At 43.0% G+C, this 16051-nt stretch overlaps 1 protein-coding gene across 2 annotated transcripts in view; it reads left to right on the forward strand.

Moving 5' to 3' along the window:
* glis3 (GLIS family zinc finger 3) overlaps positions 1-16051 on the forward strand; it is a 219573-nt gene that overhangs the window by 65982 nt on the left and 137540 nt on the right. For both annotated transcript variants that reach the window (XM_003216490.4, XM_062971953.1), the window contains 2 exons: positions 7753-7960; positions 9086-10199. In XM_003216490.4, coding sequence (XP_003216538.2) covers positions 7753-7960; positions 9086-10199 — 1322 coding nt within the window. The remainder of the gene's footprint in view (positions 1-7752; positions 7961-9085; positions 10200-16051) is intronic.

Raw genomic sequence — 16051 nt, forward strand, 5'->3', positions numbered from 1 at the left:
GGCTGTTCTCGACTTGGAAATGGGGAAGTGCTGTTATTCCATTCTCCATGCCGTGGAGCCTGTTGTCCATGGACGCCTTCCTGATCGAACTGCTGGCATGTTTCTCAGGGGTACCTTTTACCTCCCCTCCAAAGCAGTACCTATTTACTCACATTGCTGTTTTCAAACTGATAGGTAGGCAGAAGCTAGGCTGACAGCGGGAGCTCACCCTGCTTGCAGCTTGAACTGCTGTCCGTTCCTGGAAGGTGTAGGACCCAAGAAATAGGCTCACACCGCTGGTCGCAATGGAAAACTTTATTGAATCCGCCTTGCCAAGATGACTGCAAAAGCTTTTACTGACCCTCTTCCGCTTTTCCCCTCAGTATATGGGGTTGTTGCCTTCCCCCTCCTCCTTCTCCATCCACACCTCCCTTTCCTTTTGTCCTTTCCCACGTTTGAAGACCAGACCCTGTCATAAATCAGCCTATCCCGCCAAATGGTCTCCTTCCTCTGTCCTCTTGTAGTCAGGCTGCGAAAAGACCAGCTTTGCTGATGCTGTTCTTTGTTGCACCCTGACATGACTCCCCCCTTCGGACGACGACCCTGCGGGGAGAGACAAAGTTCCGACAAGCTGAGGACAACAGCAGCAGAAAAAGCCAGGAGAAGGAAAGAAGAAGGAGAGAGAGAGTCCAACCCCCCCCCCCTTTTCGGGATCATGGTCCAGGTTTATGGGGAAACTTTGTGTGAAACTGTTTTCTCAACTTTGGGGCTTTAACATGCTCTGCTGCTACCCATTCCGGGTGTAAGGTCTGTGAAGACCATTGGACCAAGTAGTACAGTTTCCCCCGAGACTTCTTGGAGTCCAGGATATCCTTGATTTCAAAATGGGTGTGTGCCCCCACCATAATGGGGACCGGATCTGCCCCCGGTTTACTCCATCTGTGAGTGTTTGGCGCTGGTTTCAGCAGGCTAACATGAAACACTGGGTGCACCTTGCGCCATCTATGAGGCAATTGTAACCGTACTGTCACTGGGTTCACAACGGCCGAAATGGGAAAGGGACCAACATATCGTGGGCTCAGCTTCCGGGATGGTTGTGTGGATTTCAGGTGCTTTGTCGACAAGTACACCAACTCCCCCACTTTGTAGTCCGGTGGTGCTGTTCTCTTTCTATCTGCATATTTCTTGTAATCCACTTTGGCGGTGCGCAAGGCCTCCTGAACTGAAGGCCAAGCGGCAGCGATCTTCTCGCCCCAATTCCCTGGCTTCTCGTCAGAAGGCAACTCCTTTTGCAGTGCGGGGAATGGCGGAAAATCTCTGCCGTTCACAACTTTAAACGGCGAGACCCCAGTGGACGCGTGATCCGAATTATTAATGCAATATTCGGCAAGTGGTAGCATCGAGGACCATTGATCTTGCTGGTACGTGCTGTAGCAACGGAGGAACTGCTGAAGGGTCTTCTGAACCCGTTCGGTGGCTCCGTCTGTTTCTGGATGGAAGGCCGTGCTCAGGGCCCTTTCAGTTCCTAAAATACCCAGGAAAGACTTCCAAAACCTCGATGTGAACTGAGAGCCCCTGTCACTTATGATCCGCTTGGGACACCCGTGCAGGCGGAACACGTGTTGCAGAAACAATTTGGCCAACTCGGGTGCCGTTGGAAGTCTCTTAAGGGCCACGAAGTGAGCTTGTTTGGAGAACAGGTCAATTATAGTCCAGATTGTGTTGAAACCATTGCTGTTGGGCAGGTCTACCACAAAGTCCATAGCTATATCCGTCCACGGTCTCGAGGGGTCTGCTACTGATTGCAACAATCCTTCCGGTCTGCCCACCTTTTGTTTTGCCATAGCGCACACTGGGCATTCCTGCAAATAACCCTTTACATCCTTGCGTATGGTTGGCCACCAGAATTGTCTATTCAACAGTTTCAGAGTTTTTGTAAACCCAAAATGACCAGCGAGCTTGGAGTCGTGTGCTTGGGCCAGCACCCTCCCCCGAAGTTCCTCCGGTACATAGTATTTGGAACCGTGAGTCCACAATCCCCCTGTTTGAGACAGTTCATCCCTATGAGACTGGAGCCAGGGGTCTGCATCTGCAGCTAGCCTCAATTCCTGGGACAGTTCGTGTGGTTGGCCACTAGGTGGGGGCTTTTCCTTCGCTGTGGCTCTTGTCTGCACCATCAAACCCAGTTGTTCTTTCGTGAACACAGTTCCGACTTCCCCCAGGGCCGAATAGTTTGCATCGGGCATTCGAGATAGGGCATCTGCCATCCTGTTCTGGGTCCCCGGAAAGAACTTCAGCTTAAAATTGAAACGGTTAAAGAACTGTGCCCATCGCAGTTGTTTTGCATTCAGCCTTTGAGGGGTACGTAAAGCTTGCAGATTCTTGTGATCAGTCCATACCTCAAATTGGGCCTCGGTTCCCTCCAAGAAATGCCTCCAATGGGATAGGGCAGCCTTCACTGCGAAGGCCTCCTTCTCCCACACCCGCCAATTCCGTTCCTTTTCCGTGAACTTTCTTGATAAATAAGCACACGGTCTTAGAGCACCCTCATCATCGGCCTGCAACAGTATTGCTCCATAGGCCGCCTCTGATGCATCACAATGAACCACGAAAGGTTTGTCCCGTTGGGCATGAACTAATATGGGTTGACTTGTGAACCTCCTTTTTAATTCCTCAAACGCCTCTTGGCACTCAGGCGTCCAGTTCAGTTTCGCACCCGGAGTCTTAGTCTTACGAGTCTCCCCCACTCCCTTAGTCTTTAGTAATTCTGTCAAAGGCAAAGACAGCTTGGCAAAGTCTTTGATGAACTGTCTATAGAAATTTGCAAAGCCTAGGAATCCCTGCAGCTGTCTTCGAGTCCTTGGAGGCTCCCACGCCAATACATCCTGCACCTTGGCGGGGTCCATAGCTAGGCCTTTTGTGGAAATGCGGAACCCCAAGTAGTCCAACTCCGTTTTGTGGAATTCACACTTGGAGAGTTTGGCATAAAGCTGATTCTCCTTTAATCTCCGCAAGACTTCTCGAGTCAGCCTAATGTGTTCAGCCAGTGATTTACTGTACAAAAGGATGTCATCGAGATATATAATAACCCCCTTATATAGCATGTCACGAAAGGTCTCATTTATGAACTGCATGAACACCTTTGGACCTCCGCACAAGCCAAAAGGTAAAACTTTAAAATGGTACTGCCCAAGGTGACAATTAAAAGCCGTCTTCCAACAGTCTTCATCTTTGATTCGAATCCTATAAAAAGCCTCCCGCAAGTCCAGTTTGGTAAAGATGCATGCCTCGCCCAATTGCGCCAACATCTCTGACATTAGGGGAAGCGGGTATTGGTTTGTGGTGGATATTGCGTTAAGATCTCTATAATCCACGACCAATCTTAGGCCGTCTGCTTTTGGCCTGAAAAATACTGGCGCTGCCATGGGGGACTGAGATGGCTCGATGAAGCCTCTCTCTATATTTTTGTCAATAAATTCTCTGAGTGCCCTTTTCTCTGGTTCCGACATTGCATAGAGTTTTGGCTTAGGTAGTTTGGCATTGGGGTCTATTTCAATTGCACAGTCCGTCTTCCTATGAGGGGGCAACTGGTCACACGCCTTCTCACTGAACACCTCTGCGAATTCATGGTAGACTCTAGGAACGCTTTCCAATGGTACCCCCTGTGACGTGGCTGCTATCGCCTCCTCTGTCTCCAGTACCTCTATGTCTTTCGGGGTACTCTCAAAATTGCAATTTCCATCCCAGAAAGTAAATGTCTCCCTTTTCCAGTCAATCTGAGGGTTTTGCCATCTCAGTGCCATTGTTGAAATCACAAATTGCAATGTCTCAGCATGAGAACCCATAGTCATTCTTAAAAACCCTGTTTTTTCTGTTACTGGGACTCCGTATGCTGGGCTACCATCCAATTGTGCGAAGACTACTGGTGTCTTTAGTGGGTTTGGCTCCACCCCCAACCTGTTTGCTAGTTCGGGAGTAATTAGGCATCTCGTGCACCCACAGTCCAACATAGCATCTGCCTCTACCTGAATCCCTGTCTCTGGGTTCAACAGCCTCACTCTGACTCTCACAATGTCACAATTTACTCTTCTCAACTCACCCCCTTCGCCCTCTGGTGGTTCGATCTGTTTCCGGGCGTTCAAAACAGATCCCGGTCGTTTCCCGGTAACTCCAGGTCCTCCGCTTCCTCCATCTCTTCTGCCTGAAGCTGCCCTGGGGCTAAAGCCGTTTCCGTTGCCATGGCAGCTTTCCCTTTTGCTAGTTTGGAGTTCTGGTGGGGCGGCTTCTGGCTGTGAAGCCACTCTCCTTTTGTCTCCCCGCCTGTCCCTTTTCGGACACTCTGCCGCTCGATGTCCCTCGCGCCCGCAAGCGAAGCAGGCCCCCCTCCCTGCTCTCCTCTCCCTGCTGGTCGACCTTCCGCGACGAGGGGAGAAGCGCCGTGTTGCTGCTGTCGGGGGTTTGATTCTGTTGCTCTCCCTTGGACGACGAGAGATTTGCTGTTGGTCCACCTCCACGCGCCCCGCTAACAAAATCCAGTCCTCCAAGTCTCTTGGATTTCCTCTGTGTAAAGCCCACTCGAGCACCTCAGAGCGTAAACCAGCCCTGAAATATTCCAGTTTGGTGGTGTCGGACCAGTCCCTAATCTTCCCCGCTGTGGTTTTAAATTCCAGGGCGTATTCTGACACCGTCCTTCCTCCCTGGTATATCCTTTTGAGTTGGGCCTTCGCCCTCTCCTCTGCCAAAGGGTCTTCGAATCTCTCACGGAGGGCTCTTAGGAAATCCTCCAGGCAGGCTAACTCCCGGGCACCAGTATCATACATCTGCATTAGCCAGTCTGCAGCTGCTTCTTTCAAGTTTGCCCCCACCGTGTGGATTTTTGCGCTTTCTGAAGGGAATTGGTCCCCAAAATCCTCCATGAAGTGTCTTACGTTTGTAATGAAATAAGACAGCTGTTTGGGGTCCCCGTTGAACTTCACCCGAAATTCTCCCTTCCCAGGCATTTGGCTCCTTCCTGACAGGCCCGTGGGGAAAACTGATGTCCCCTGCTGAGACATCTCATCCTCATAGTCCTGTGGACCCTCCCCGGCAAAGGGACGGGGTCCAGTGCCTCTCCCGGGCAGCCCTCTCCTCTGCTCCCTTTGCTCGACTGTCGCCCTCCAGGACTCGTTTACCTGCCGCTGCATCAGATCCATCTGTCGAGAGAAAGTTTCAAACATTTTCTCCATCGCATCTAATCTCCTCTCCATCCTTCTCATCTCCGGGGCTCCCTCTCCATCTCGCTGCCAATCTCCTCCCATCTGGATCTTCCGTCTCACCGTCACTCCCCTGCCTGTGGGTAACTGGGTGGAGGTCAGCGGCTTCCACGACGGGTCCGAGGGGTCTGTCCCCCCTTCGCTCAACGCTGGCGATGGGTTCCTTTCCTCTCTCAACTCCTCGGCACCTCGAGGGTTCGCCTGTTCTTCTTCCAGGAAGAGGAATTCCTTCATGGTTTCTCCTCCATCAGGGTTCATGCTCTCACCGGAGAGACCTTTCCTCACGGGATGAGCCGAAAAAAAAAGGGAGTAAAAGCTTAATGTCCGTTCCTGGAAGGTGTAGGACCCAAGAAATAGGCTCACACCGCTGGTCGCAATGGAAAACTTTATTGAATCCGCCTTGCCAAGATGACTGCAAAAGCTTTTACTGACCCTCTTCCGCTTTTCCCCTCAGTATATGGGGTTGTTGCCTTCCCCCTCCTCCTTCTCCATCCACACCTCCCTTTCCTTTTGTCCTTTCCCACGTTTGAAGACCAGACCCTGTCATAAATCAGCCTATCCCGCCAAATGGTCTCCTTCCTCTGTCCTCTTGTAGTCAGGCTGCGAAAAGACCAGCTTTGCTGATGCTGTTCTTTGTTGCACCCTGACAACTGCCTATCTTCCAGTTGGCAAGATCTTCTATAGCAGGCAGTTTGACCCACTGTTCTAGCCGCGGTCCTAGATGCATCATCTCTGTAAGGATACATTAGTATAATTATAGTATTTTAGCATTATTATTCACTCTTGTTTACTAAAAATGTTTTTCCAATATTTGCCTAGCTTTTACCAAGAAATACGAATCAGAAAATTATACAGTATTAAATTGGTTTACTAGGGAACTAAAAGCCATTTTTTTCTGGAATAAAATGAGAGCTATAATCAATTGCTGCATTATTGCTCAAATCATATTCCCCACATTACCACAGTAATGTTTTTAATGTGAGCACCTGAGGATGGGACAACGTTTGTTTCAAAATTAATCATTAAACACACATCTTGAAATGATGAGATTCTCACGTTTTCTTATGAAAAAGAACATCAAGTCTTTTATGCTTGTGAGCATATAGATGTGTGTAAGCATTATAGTATAATTCAGGCATGGGCAAACTTCAGCCCTCCAGGTGTTTTGGACTTTGACTCCCACAATTCTACAATTCCTAACAGTCAGAAGTTGTGGGAGTTGAAGTCCAAAATACCTGGAGGGCCAAAGTTTTCCCATGCCTGGTTTAATTGATATATTTCATCTATGATCTCTAAGATTGCATATTTGTCCAGTCTTCAGATTCATAAATTGCAGGAAATTCATGAATTTCCTATAATTTATGGGGGGAAATAGCAACAAATGAATACAATATCTAGAAAAGCATGTTTGAAATATAGTACATTGTTTTACAGAAGTCAAAAACCGGAGGACATTTTTTCCTTTACATTTTTGCTCATACTGTTAAATTAATCTCATGTAGATTTTTTTAAAAATTACATGAACTCTGTAAAAAATTTAAATGTGAATAATTAGATTTGTAACTCTCAGCCTGATCTGCTCAAAAAGAAATTCTTTTGAGCCATAGATAGAACAAAAGAAGAAAGGAGGATCTGTAAAACTGATCAAACAACCGTAGTTAATGTTTTATCAAATAGTTTTTCCAATTCGCTGTGCATTGTTCTCTTTTATTTTAAAAATCAACATTTCATCTTTCTATGGGTGAGATTATTCACAGTTATGTTCATCCTTTCTTTCATTCTCTGTCTCTTTCTCTCAGAACATAACAACAATAACCCTAAGTAACAACATTTGAAAGATTTTTTGTTTCTGGTTTGAAAGTGTTATTCCTGTTTAATTGTGTGGTACTTACTTTGAAAGTAAGGAGCCATAGTGGCGCAATGAGTTAAAACCTTGTGCGGGCTGAACTGCTGACCGGAAGGTTGGGTGGCTGACCTAAAGGTTGCCAGTTCAAATCCACAAGACGTGGTGAGCTCTCATCTGTCAGCTCTAGCTTGCGGGGACATGAGAGAAGCCTCCCAGCAACAAATCCGGGCGTCCCCTGGGCAATGTCTGCAGACAGCCAATTTTCTCACACCAGAAGCAACTTGCAAGTCTTAAAAAACTTTGAAATTAATTGTTATACTCCAGAAACTTCATTTTTATGGCTACCACAATGTTGAATTGGTTGAGACTCAATGAGATATTCATTGAAAAACTATAGCAAAATGTGCTGCAGGATGTCTCGTAGTTTAATAAATTTTTATGATAGAACCAATTAGGAAATGATGGTTATAATCCAGGAACAAAAATTTATACATAAGTATAAATAACAAGGTGTAAATAACTTGAAGATTTTCCCCTGTCTTCCAAGTAAAGGTGTGGATTAACTAGTTCATCAACTGCTCAGAGAATAAAATAAAAATGATAAATAGTTTTATGAACATGTTCTCACATGTGAAAAGCATGACTTAAAGTTTTACCCGATTTCTCTGTTTCTAGGGGGTCTTGCCTGTGGGCCTCGGTGCAAGTCCATTGGAAAAAGCAGCTGCAACAATTTAATTGTTACCAGCAGTCCAATGATGGTTCAGAGACTGGGACCTCCATCTCCTCCAGCACAACAGGTCTCAACGGGATGCAACCAAATCAGCCCTAGTTTACAGAAGGCTATGAATGCTGCAAACCTAAATATACCTCCATCTGATACAAGGTCTTGAGTTACATTTCTTCTATTTAGTTTCCATGCCAGATCAGACCTTTGCATCTTTCGCTTTAGAACAGGATGGCCTGTCTGTTGATGACAAAAAATGACACCCAAAAATCATTTCAGGTCTTTTTTAGATTAATTTTATTTCTGTTTTGGGGTAGGAGTCTGGCAAAATTACATTAATGGACAAACAGGTCTGCACGAGGTCTGTTTTTGACTAAGAGGATGAATATGTGTGTATGTATGTATGTATGTATATATGTGTGTGTGATATCTATCTATCTATCTATCTATCTATCTATCTATCTATCTATATCTATCTATCTATCTATCAGAGTTTGGTGCAAGGCTGGAACTGCCAAGAGCTTCAAAAGACCTCCAACCTTCAGCCCATGGGCTGTGTGATTTCTACCCTGCTTTAAAATGGACTTTCTTCATTCTTGTATATAGTTGTGTGTATGAATGAAAAAGGGCAATTCAAATGCACATACAGACAATACATACAGTGGGAGCTATGGTCTGGGACTAATACAAATGTCAAAAGTCCTGCCATTGAGATATCTTGCCTAGGTCAAGATTACACAATTAAATTTATAGATGCTGATGTTCAATATGACTTCTCTAGAATTATTCACAAGATGCAGGAGTTTTGAACTGTAATGACATTAAAAAACTTTGAAAAGTTTAATAGAACCTTGATATATAGTCTATCATATCAGTGGATTGTATCTAATAATGAATGTCTGGTCCTCAATTCTGACTGAATACAAGTTTCTACTAATTATCTAATGCTAATGCAGCTGCTTGCTTCACATCTCTGCTTTTTCCTGAGGACTTTGCAACTTTCAAAAGAGGCTTGGGAGAGTACGCTCAGGGCTGCATTGGGAAGAAAGGGCAATTTTTTGTGGATTGTCTTTACACTAGCACAGTGCTCAATTCCATTCAATATTGTTAGTGTACATTTGTATAATAACTCTGCACATAGACTTTAAATATAAAAAAACCAAAGGCCAGCAATTAACAATTAGATTTTAATTGTCAGATTTTGTTTAGTCATCTGTTTAATATAATCACCAAGAGCTTGATTTTAAGTTTCTAAAACTGAATTCTTGCTTGTCTTTACTGCAGATCCCTGATGTCACGGGAATCTTTGGCATCCACAACATTAAGCCTATCTGAAAGTCAATCAATACAGAATGTCAAACAAGAATGGCTTCACGGTTATAGGATTTTTCCTTCTTTTCCTTCCAATCAAGGCTCACAAAACAGCAGTGAGTCAGGTGATATACCAAGTGTCACATCCGGCATGTCCATGTCCAACAACGTTTCTAACTCATTGCCATCTTACCTGTTTGGTGTGGAGAGCAGTCATTCACCTTATCCTAACCCCCACCATTCTTCAGCAAGGTCTCATTCAGCCAAAAAGAGGGCCCTCTCCCTGTCCCCTTTGTCTGATGGCATTGGGATTGACTTCAATACAATCATCCGCACATCTCCCACCTCTCTTGTTGCTTACATAAATGGTTCAAGGACATCTCCATCAAACCTGTCTCCTCAGCCTGAGGTCTATGGGCATTTCTTGGGAATAAGAGGAAGTTGCATCCCCCAAACATGCTCGATTCCTAATCCCAAAAAAAGACTTTTAGTGGCTAATGGCACTGTCACCTTCCCAGGGTACCATGAAAATGGAAATACTGAATACCAACGCATGCAACAGTTGGAGCAAAACATCCTGCAGCCAGTGGTCACAAACAACATGGTGGTTCAACAAGGTATTTCCCTTCTAGACAACCAATCTGTGGGTATGTTAAAGAGTGGGTGTATGGATAGTTTTTCTGGAAACACCAATGAGACATCCTCTGCTTCTCCGTTGACTACTCCTGTTCTTCCTCTGCCACATGGCCCACCACCTCCATACCATGCACATCAGCATGAACTCATAAACCATTCTCACCAGCTTTCCTTGACACCATCCATCCAAGGTTCTCTGTTAGATGATGATGGTGAACTGGATGATTTTAATGGCAAACACTGTTGTCGCTGGATAGACTGCAATGCTACCTATGACTTGCAAGAAGAACTTGTACGGCATATAGAGAAAGTTCACATAGACCAAAGGAAAGGAGAGGATTTCACTTGTTTCTGGGCTGGGTGCCCGCGAAGATACAAGCCATTTAATGCCCGCTACAAACTTCTGATTCACATGAGAGTGCATTCAGGAGAGAAGCCAAACAAATGTACGGTAAGTGTAACATTTCTTAGGTAGATAACATTTTTATTACGTATACAAGACTAAAGGAAATAACATTTAATGTTGCTTGTATCACTTGTTTTCGGGAGGAGGGAGGGAAGCAACATTTGTTTATGATCAAATTAATTGACTTTTCATATGCATGGAAAGACAAGTTTTAACTTCTGATACTTCAGCAGAGTTAGAACAAAGGATTTCATCTACTTATCTTTACTGTGAGTCACACAGTAAATGAAATGTTTTTGTTTTTGTTTGAAATGTTCCTGTTTGATTTAGATTTAAAACAGAACTCCCAGGCTACAATCTCTGAACATCTTACCCCACAAATATTAAATGAGCTTGCCCAGGAAAAGATATTAAGTTACACGAGACTCAGGATTGTTTTGTGAACCAGCACTTCTTTATAGCTAGTGTTAGAAACACAGAAAGTGGGAGTCTTCCAAGATCTAGGAATGGAAGGATTTGCTTGTTTTGTTTCCTTTCACATTCAACATTTTAAAATATGTCCATTGAATTTATGAAGAAATTTGCAAGTCTTGCAATGTTCTTATGAAAAACAACCCCAACCATTTTGCAACCATCTACACTAGCCAAATTAAGTAAATATAGTTATTGCCAATGTGTAGGTTCTTTCTTTTAACTGTTGAAGATGTGGAGTCTCTTTTAAAATTGGGTGGTGGGAGAGAGATGACAACTAAGATGCACCATAACAAAGATGCATGAATGCTTAAGGGTTAAATACTGAAGGCTCTCTGCCTGGATGCATGAATTGGTCAATTTTGTACTCTCCCACATGTAGATTTTTCAACTCTCAAATTCTTTCTCTTGAATTTACGGGGAAAATGTGGGTTTTGCATGTTCTTACCAAAAATAAGAAATACAGAAGTAAAACATCACAAATACATCCAAAAAGATCCAAAAACTGTAAGCCCTCAAATAAATCTTCATTACTTCTATACTCCTGTGTTTATTGGAACAAGAACCATAGGTTGTATTGCACTTAAATCTATTTATGTCCACCTTTTGCCCCAGACCTAGGACACTGCTGAGGAAAAAAAAACCTGGAAAAGTTACTTTTTTGGGATTACAACTTCCAGAGTCACATCAAGCAGCATGGCTAATAGCCTTAGCAGCTGGGTGATTTTGGGAGGAATAGTGCAAAAGTCATGAAACTCTCTGGTACTCGTGCTTTAGTCTCTTCTTATGGAAAGTTTGTTGGATTATTCTATGTCCCACATCCCTCTCCATGTTGTAACTTCTTTCTTTTTGCTGATCACATGACTGTCTCATTCTGCCATCACTGGACACAACTGCAACAGATAGACTCTTGCAGGGAGCTCTGTGGGTGGAGAGTAGTGGAAGTATCATGGGGTCAGCACAGGGAAAGGGTAATGGTGGCAATGTCCATCTAGACCAATGGTTCTCAACCTGTGGGCCCCTAGGTGTTCTGGCCTACAACTCCCAGAAAACTCCCAGGAAGACACTGCTCTTCTGTGGGTGGAAAGTGTCCAACATTGATAAGCAAAGAAAGGAAGCATCATTTAGAGCATCATTTACTGCAACTCCCCTTCTCATAGAATCATAGAGTTGGAAGAGACTACAAAGGCCAACCAGTCCATCTCCTTGCCATGCAGGAATACCAATCAAAGCACTCTCAACAGATGGCCATCCAAACTCTGCTTGAAAACCTCCTGAGAAGGAGCCTCCACCACACTCCAGGGCAGCATATTTCACTGCCGAAAAAGTTCTTAGTGTCAGGAAGTTCTTCCTAATTTCCTGCAATTTGAATCCATTGCTCCCTGTTCTAGTCTCTAGAGCAGGAGAAAACAAGCTTGCACCCTCCGCAATATGACATCCTCTCAAATATTTAAACATTTATGTGAATGTGAACATTGCCTTCACATTCCCCCTCAACCTTTTCTTTGGCCAAGCTAAACATACTTAGCTCCTTAAGCCTCTCCTAATTGGGCTTGGTCTCCATGACTTTGACCATTTTGGTTGCCCTTCTCTGGACACGTTCTAGCTTGTCAATATCATTCTTGAGTTGTGGTGCTTAGAACTGCACACAATATTCCAGGTGAGGTCCGACCAACATGGAATAGAGTGGTACTATTACTTTCCTTAATCTAAACATATACTCCTATGGATGCAGGCTGAAATTGCAGTGACGATTCTCCTCTCCTTGCAGCTCCCTGGTTAGAGGTTGAAAGTCTATCTGGTCTCTACTGTATTGCCTCAGATCCACTATGGTCATTCCCCCAGTGAATCTGGATTATTTTTCATTCCAGCTACGTATTTCATGTTATGCTGGCATAGTGTATCTTCTGCCAAATCTCATCCTGGCAGAACTCAAACAGAGGATTGCTCTTTCAATTACTTTGGGGGGAGGGGGAGAAGGGGTATGTCACAGCCTAATGATGAAGTGTGTTTGCTACACGATGTTTAAAAAACAGAAGCTAACCCTAAGGAAGAGAAGCCCTTCTATATATGCACATAAATACATAAATAGCTGGCAAACCTTCAACAAAAAGTGAAACATAAGGCAGCACACACAATGTGTATCTATTAAATGGAGGGCAAGTATTTAAAATACTTAAAGGCTTTTGTGTATTAGCACAGATTAAGTTTTAAATGAACACTTCTGGTTCATGGCCCTTATACATAATGCCATGCCTCTCAGCCAGGGTCTTTAAGCTCTGAATCAACAACCCAGACAGCTGAAATAAAGCAATGAAATATGCTAATATGTAGTTGTAGGCATGTTGATTTACATTTAGCACTAGCTTGCACAGTGTGGAAATACATTGGCTCCAATCCAGCTGACGTTTTTCAGCTCTATTGAAAAAGCGGGTTACGTTAGTCAAGGTTAACATGATCCATTGAGTTCAGCAGAACAAAAGCCCTCTTCAAGTATTCAAAAACTAGTAATATTTCATGTAGAAGGAGGGTAGCGTCATGGCAGCAATCTCTGCTTCCAACCTACACACATCCATGAGAATATTTAAAGGGAGCCTTTCTACGTGCATGTTGATATGGCTGATGTACAAAGCACAGGGATGGGAGCCGTGTTTCTTTTGGAAGCCAGCAATGCCTGACTTTGAGGACTCCTAAGAATCAGTCATTTAGAGAAAATTTGGTCTAGAAAGTTATGTGGAATAGCAGAAGTTTTGTTTTGAAAGGAAGCGGGAAGCACTACATCTGGTGTTGCGTCACCAAGTGTGCATCTATACTGCAGGATTAATGCAGTTTGACACCACTTTACCTGCCATGGCTCAATACTATGGAATCCTGGGATTTGTAGTTTGAAGAGGCACCAAGACTCTGGCAAAGAAAACTAGAGCCCTTGTATAACTACAGCTCCCATGATTCCATAGCATTGAGCTATGACAGTTAAAGTGGTGTCAAACTACATTAATTCTAATGTGTAACGTACCCCAAGATGGCCATCCCCTTACACGTAATTAAAAGGCTAATGGTTTAGTGATTCTGTAGAGAACCGCTAACTGTATTTGTGCATTATTTTTTCAGTCCTGTCCACACGTGCTGTTCATACATTTTGGATTTCTGCCCTCCATCAGTCCCAACCACCATTGCAAATTATTTGAAGTGCTGTGAGTTGCAGTAGGCTGTTACAATGAGAAGATTACTTCAGGTGTTATTGTAATAAAGTGTGTAGGTTGAAGAAAGAGTGTATTTTCTCGTGTTATCCCCTACTTCCAATACCCCTAGTTTTAAATGACTGAAAGAGGACTACGGCATTTACTACATTAGCTGAATTGTAAGCTACATTGCCATCATGACCTGCACCCTAATTGGTTAAGGTTAGGGAAAGAGGGGAAAGTATCTATTATATTGAAAGACGTAAGTAAAATTATTTTTTCACTCATCTGCCTTATTTTATATAATATATTATTCATATTGAGCATTTTCATTTTAAACATAATGGAATGCTTATGTCAGTTGCTGGGAAATCAGAAAAGAAGCAGTGTGTACCCATTTGTTTACTTCAGCAAAAGCGTGCTTTTGTATGTAAAAGCTCTTTTGGCATTCTTACTTAGATGTTTTTGTTGATGCACACAGACAGCATTTCTTCAAAGGAATAACTGGCTTAGACATAAAGGAAATGCTGAAGGTGCAATATATAATTTGCCAAGACATCTTAGGGCTAAAACAGATGTTACCTTAAAAATGTAGTTAACAAACACAGAGTTTTGTTTGTTTTTAAAAGTTAATACACTGTGGGAGATGCTGCATGTTATAGGATAGTGTGTGTTTGTTGCTTCGATCATGCCTTGAATTTGCAGAACTTGAGCAGGACTGTTGATGCTAGGTGACTTGGTAGTCTGTCTATCATGTACAAGATCCCCATAAGTCAAAGTTGACATGGCAGAAATTAACAACAGCAACACAAATCTTACGGTAGGTTATTAGGAATTGTGGGAGTTGAAGTCCAAAAGGGCCAAAGTTTGTCCATGCCTGATCTATATGGATGGATGGAAGGAAGGAAGGAGCCTTATGCCCCAAGTCTTGTAAAGGTTGTAGGGAACCAGTGAAGTATAGTTTTGGTGTTGAAGTATAGCTCTGGAGGCCAGTGTATGAACCCCTATTCAGACATGCAAACATTGTGATTGACTTTAGGCAAATCACACACTTTCAGTCTCAGAGGAAGGCAAAGGCAATACCCTTCTGAACTAACCTTGCTAAGAAAACCCCATGATAGGGTCACTAGAAGTCAGAAATTATTTCAACACACCCAACAACAGCAACACTAGTCCAGCTAATCCCACCAAACTTGAGAAATGCATAGAAGAAACTTTCGGTGCCGTGTGGTTACCTTTATTTAGGGAAACCACTATTTTTGTCATGGAACTAGAAACTTCATTGCATCCTACCTGTATTTCTTATTGAATTTGATTGATATGTTTTAAAATAAACAGTCTTCCTGGCCTATTTTGATATCTATTGTACATTAGGAGCTGCCTTCAGCCTCAAGCACAATAGAAAGACAACATATAATGAAATTAAACTAAAATCAGGGTTTGGGGACAATTAAGTAAAACATTAATATGTTGTTCTGAATTTATAACAACCCTTTCTGGATAATATTGTTTGGTTTAATTACAGCAATGGGATGAGTATGGGTTTGATATTTTAAGTTATTTGAATTTTTACTTATGAGGGGTTGTTTTGCTTGTGTGTGTTTAATTTTTTGTTGTTAAATTTAAATGCTCATGCATCTGAGACATTGATTTATTTACTTTTCCACTAATACTTAACCATAATCATAGTATTGAATTAACATTCATGACAATGTGGTGGTATTAATGCAAATGTTCCAAAATATTAACTGAAAGAAAATTAAGCTAAGTACATTTTTAGTACTGAGGCAAAAATTTTACTGTGGGGAAACAGAACTGGAAAAGTCCTATCTGAAAATATAGATCTTACAAAAGCTGGAAAAAAAACTGAAATCCAAAACACTTCTGGTTCCAATCATTTTAGATAAGGGATACTGAGCCTGTAGTAGTTATAGTAGAATATAGCACTATGTGAACAGGTGCTATGTTCATGTATAACTTGAATTCAGATATCTGCCCTTACCTTTTGTTTCTGAACCAACAATTTCAAATAACTCACACAACTTATTATGATACAGATTGAGTATCTCTTATCTGAAGAACATGGGACCAGGATGATATTGGATTTTTTTTTTGGAGGGAGGAATTTTGGAATACTTGTAATTGCTCATTTGTACATATGTGCCCCCGATGGCGCAGTATGTTAAAGCTCTGAGCTGCTGAACTTGCAGACCGAAAAGTCACAGGTTCAAATCCAGGCTGTTA

This window comes from Anolis carolinensis, chromosome 2, assembly GCF_035594765.1.
Source record: "Anolis carolinensis isolate JA03-04 chromosome 2, rAnoCar3.1.pri, whole genome shotgun sequence".
In the NCBI taxonomy this organism is placed as follows: domain Eukaryota; kingdom Metazoa; phylum Chordata; class Lepidosauria; order Squamata; family Dactyloidae; genus Anolis; species Anolis carolinensis.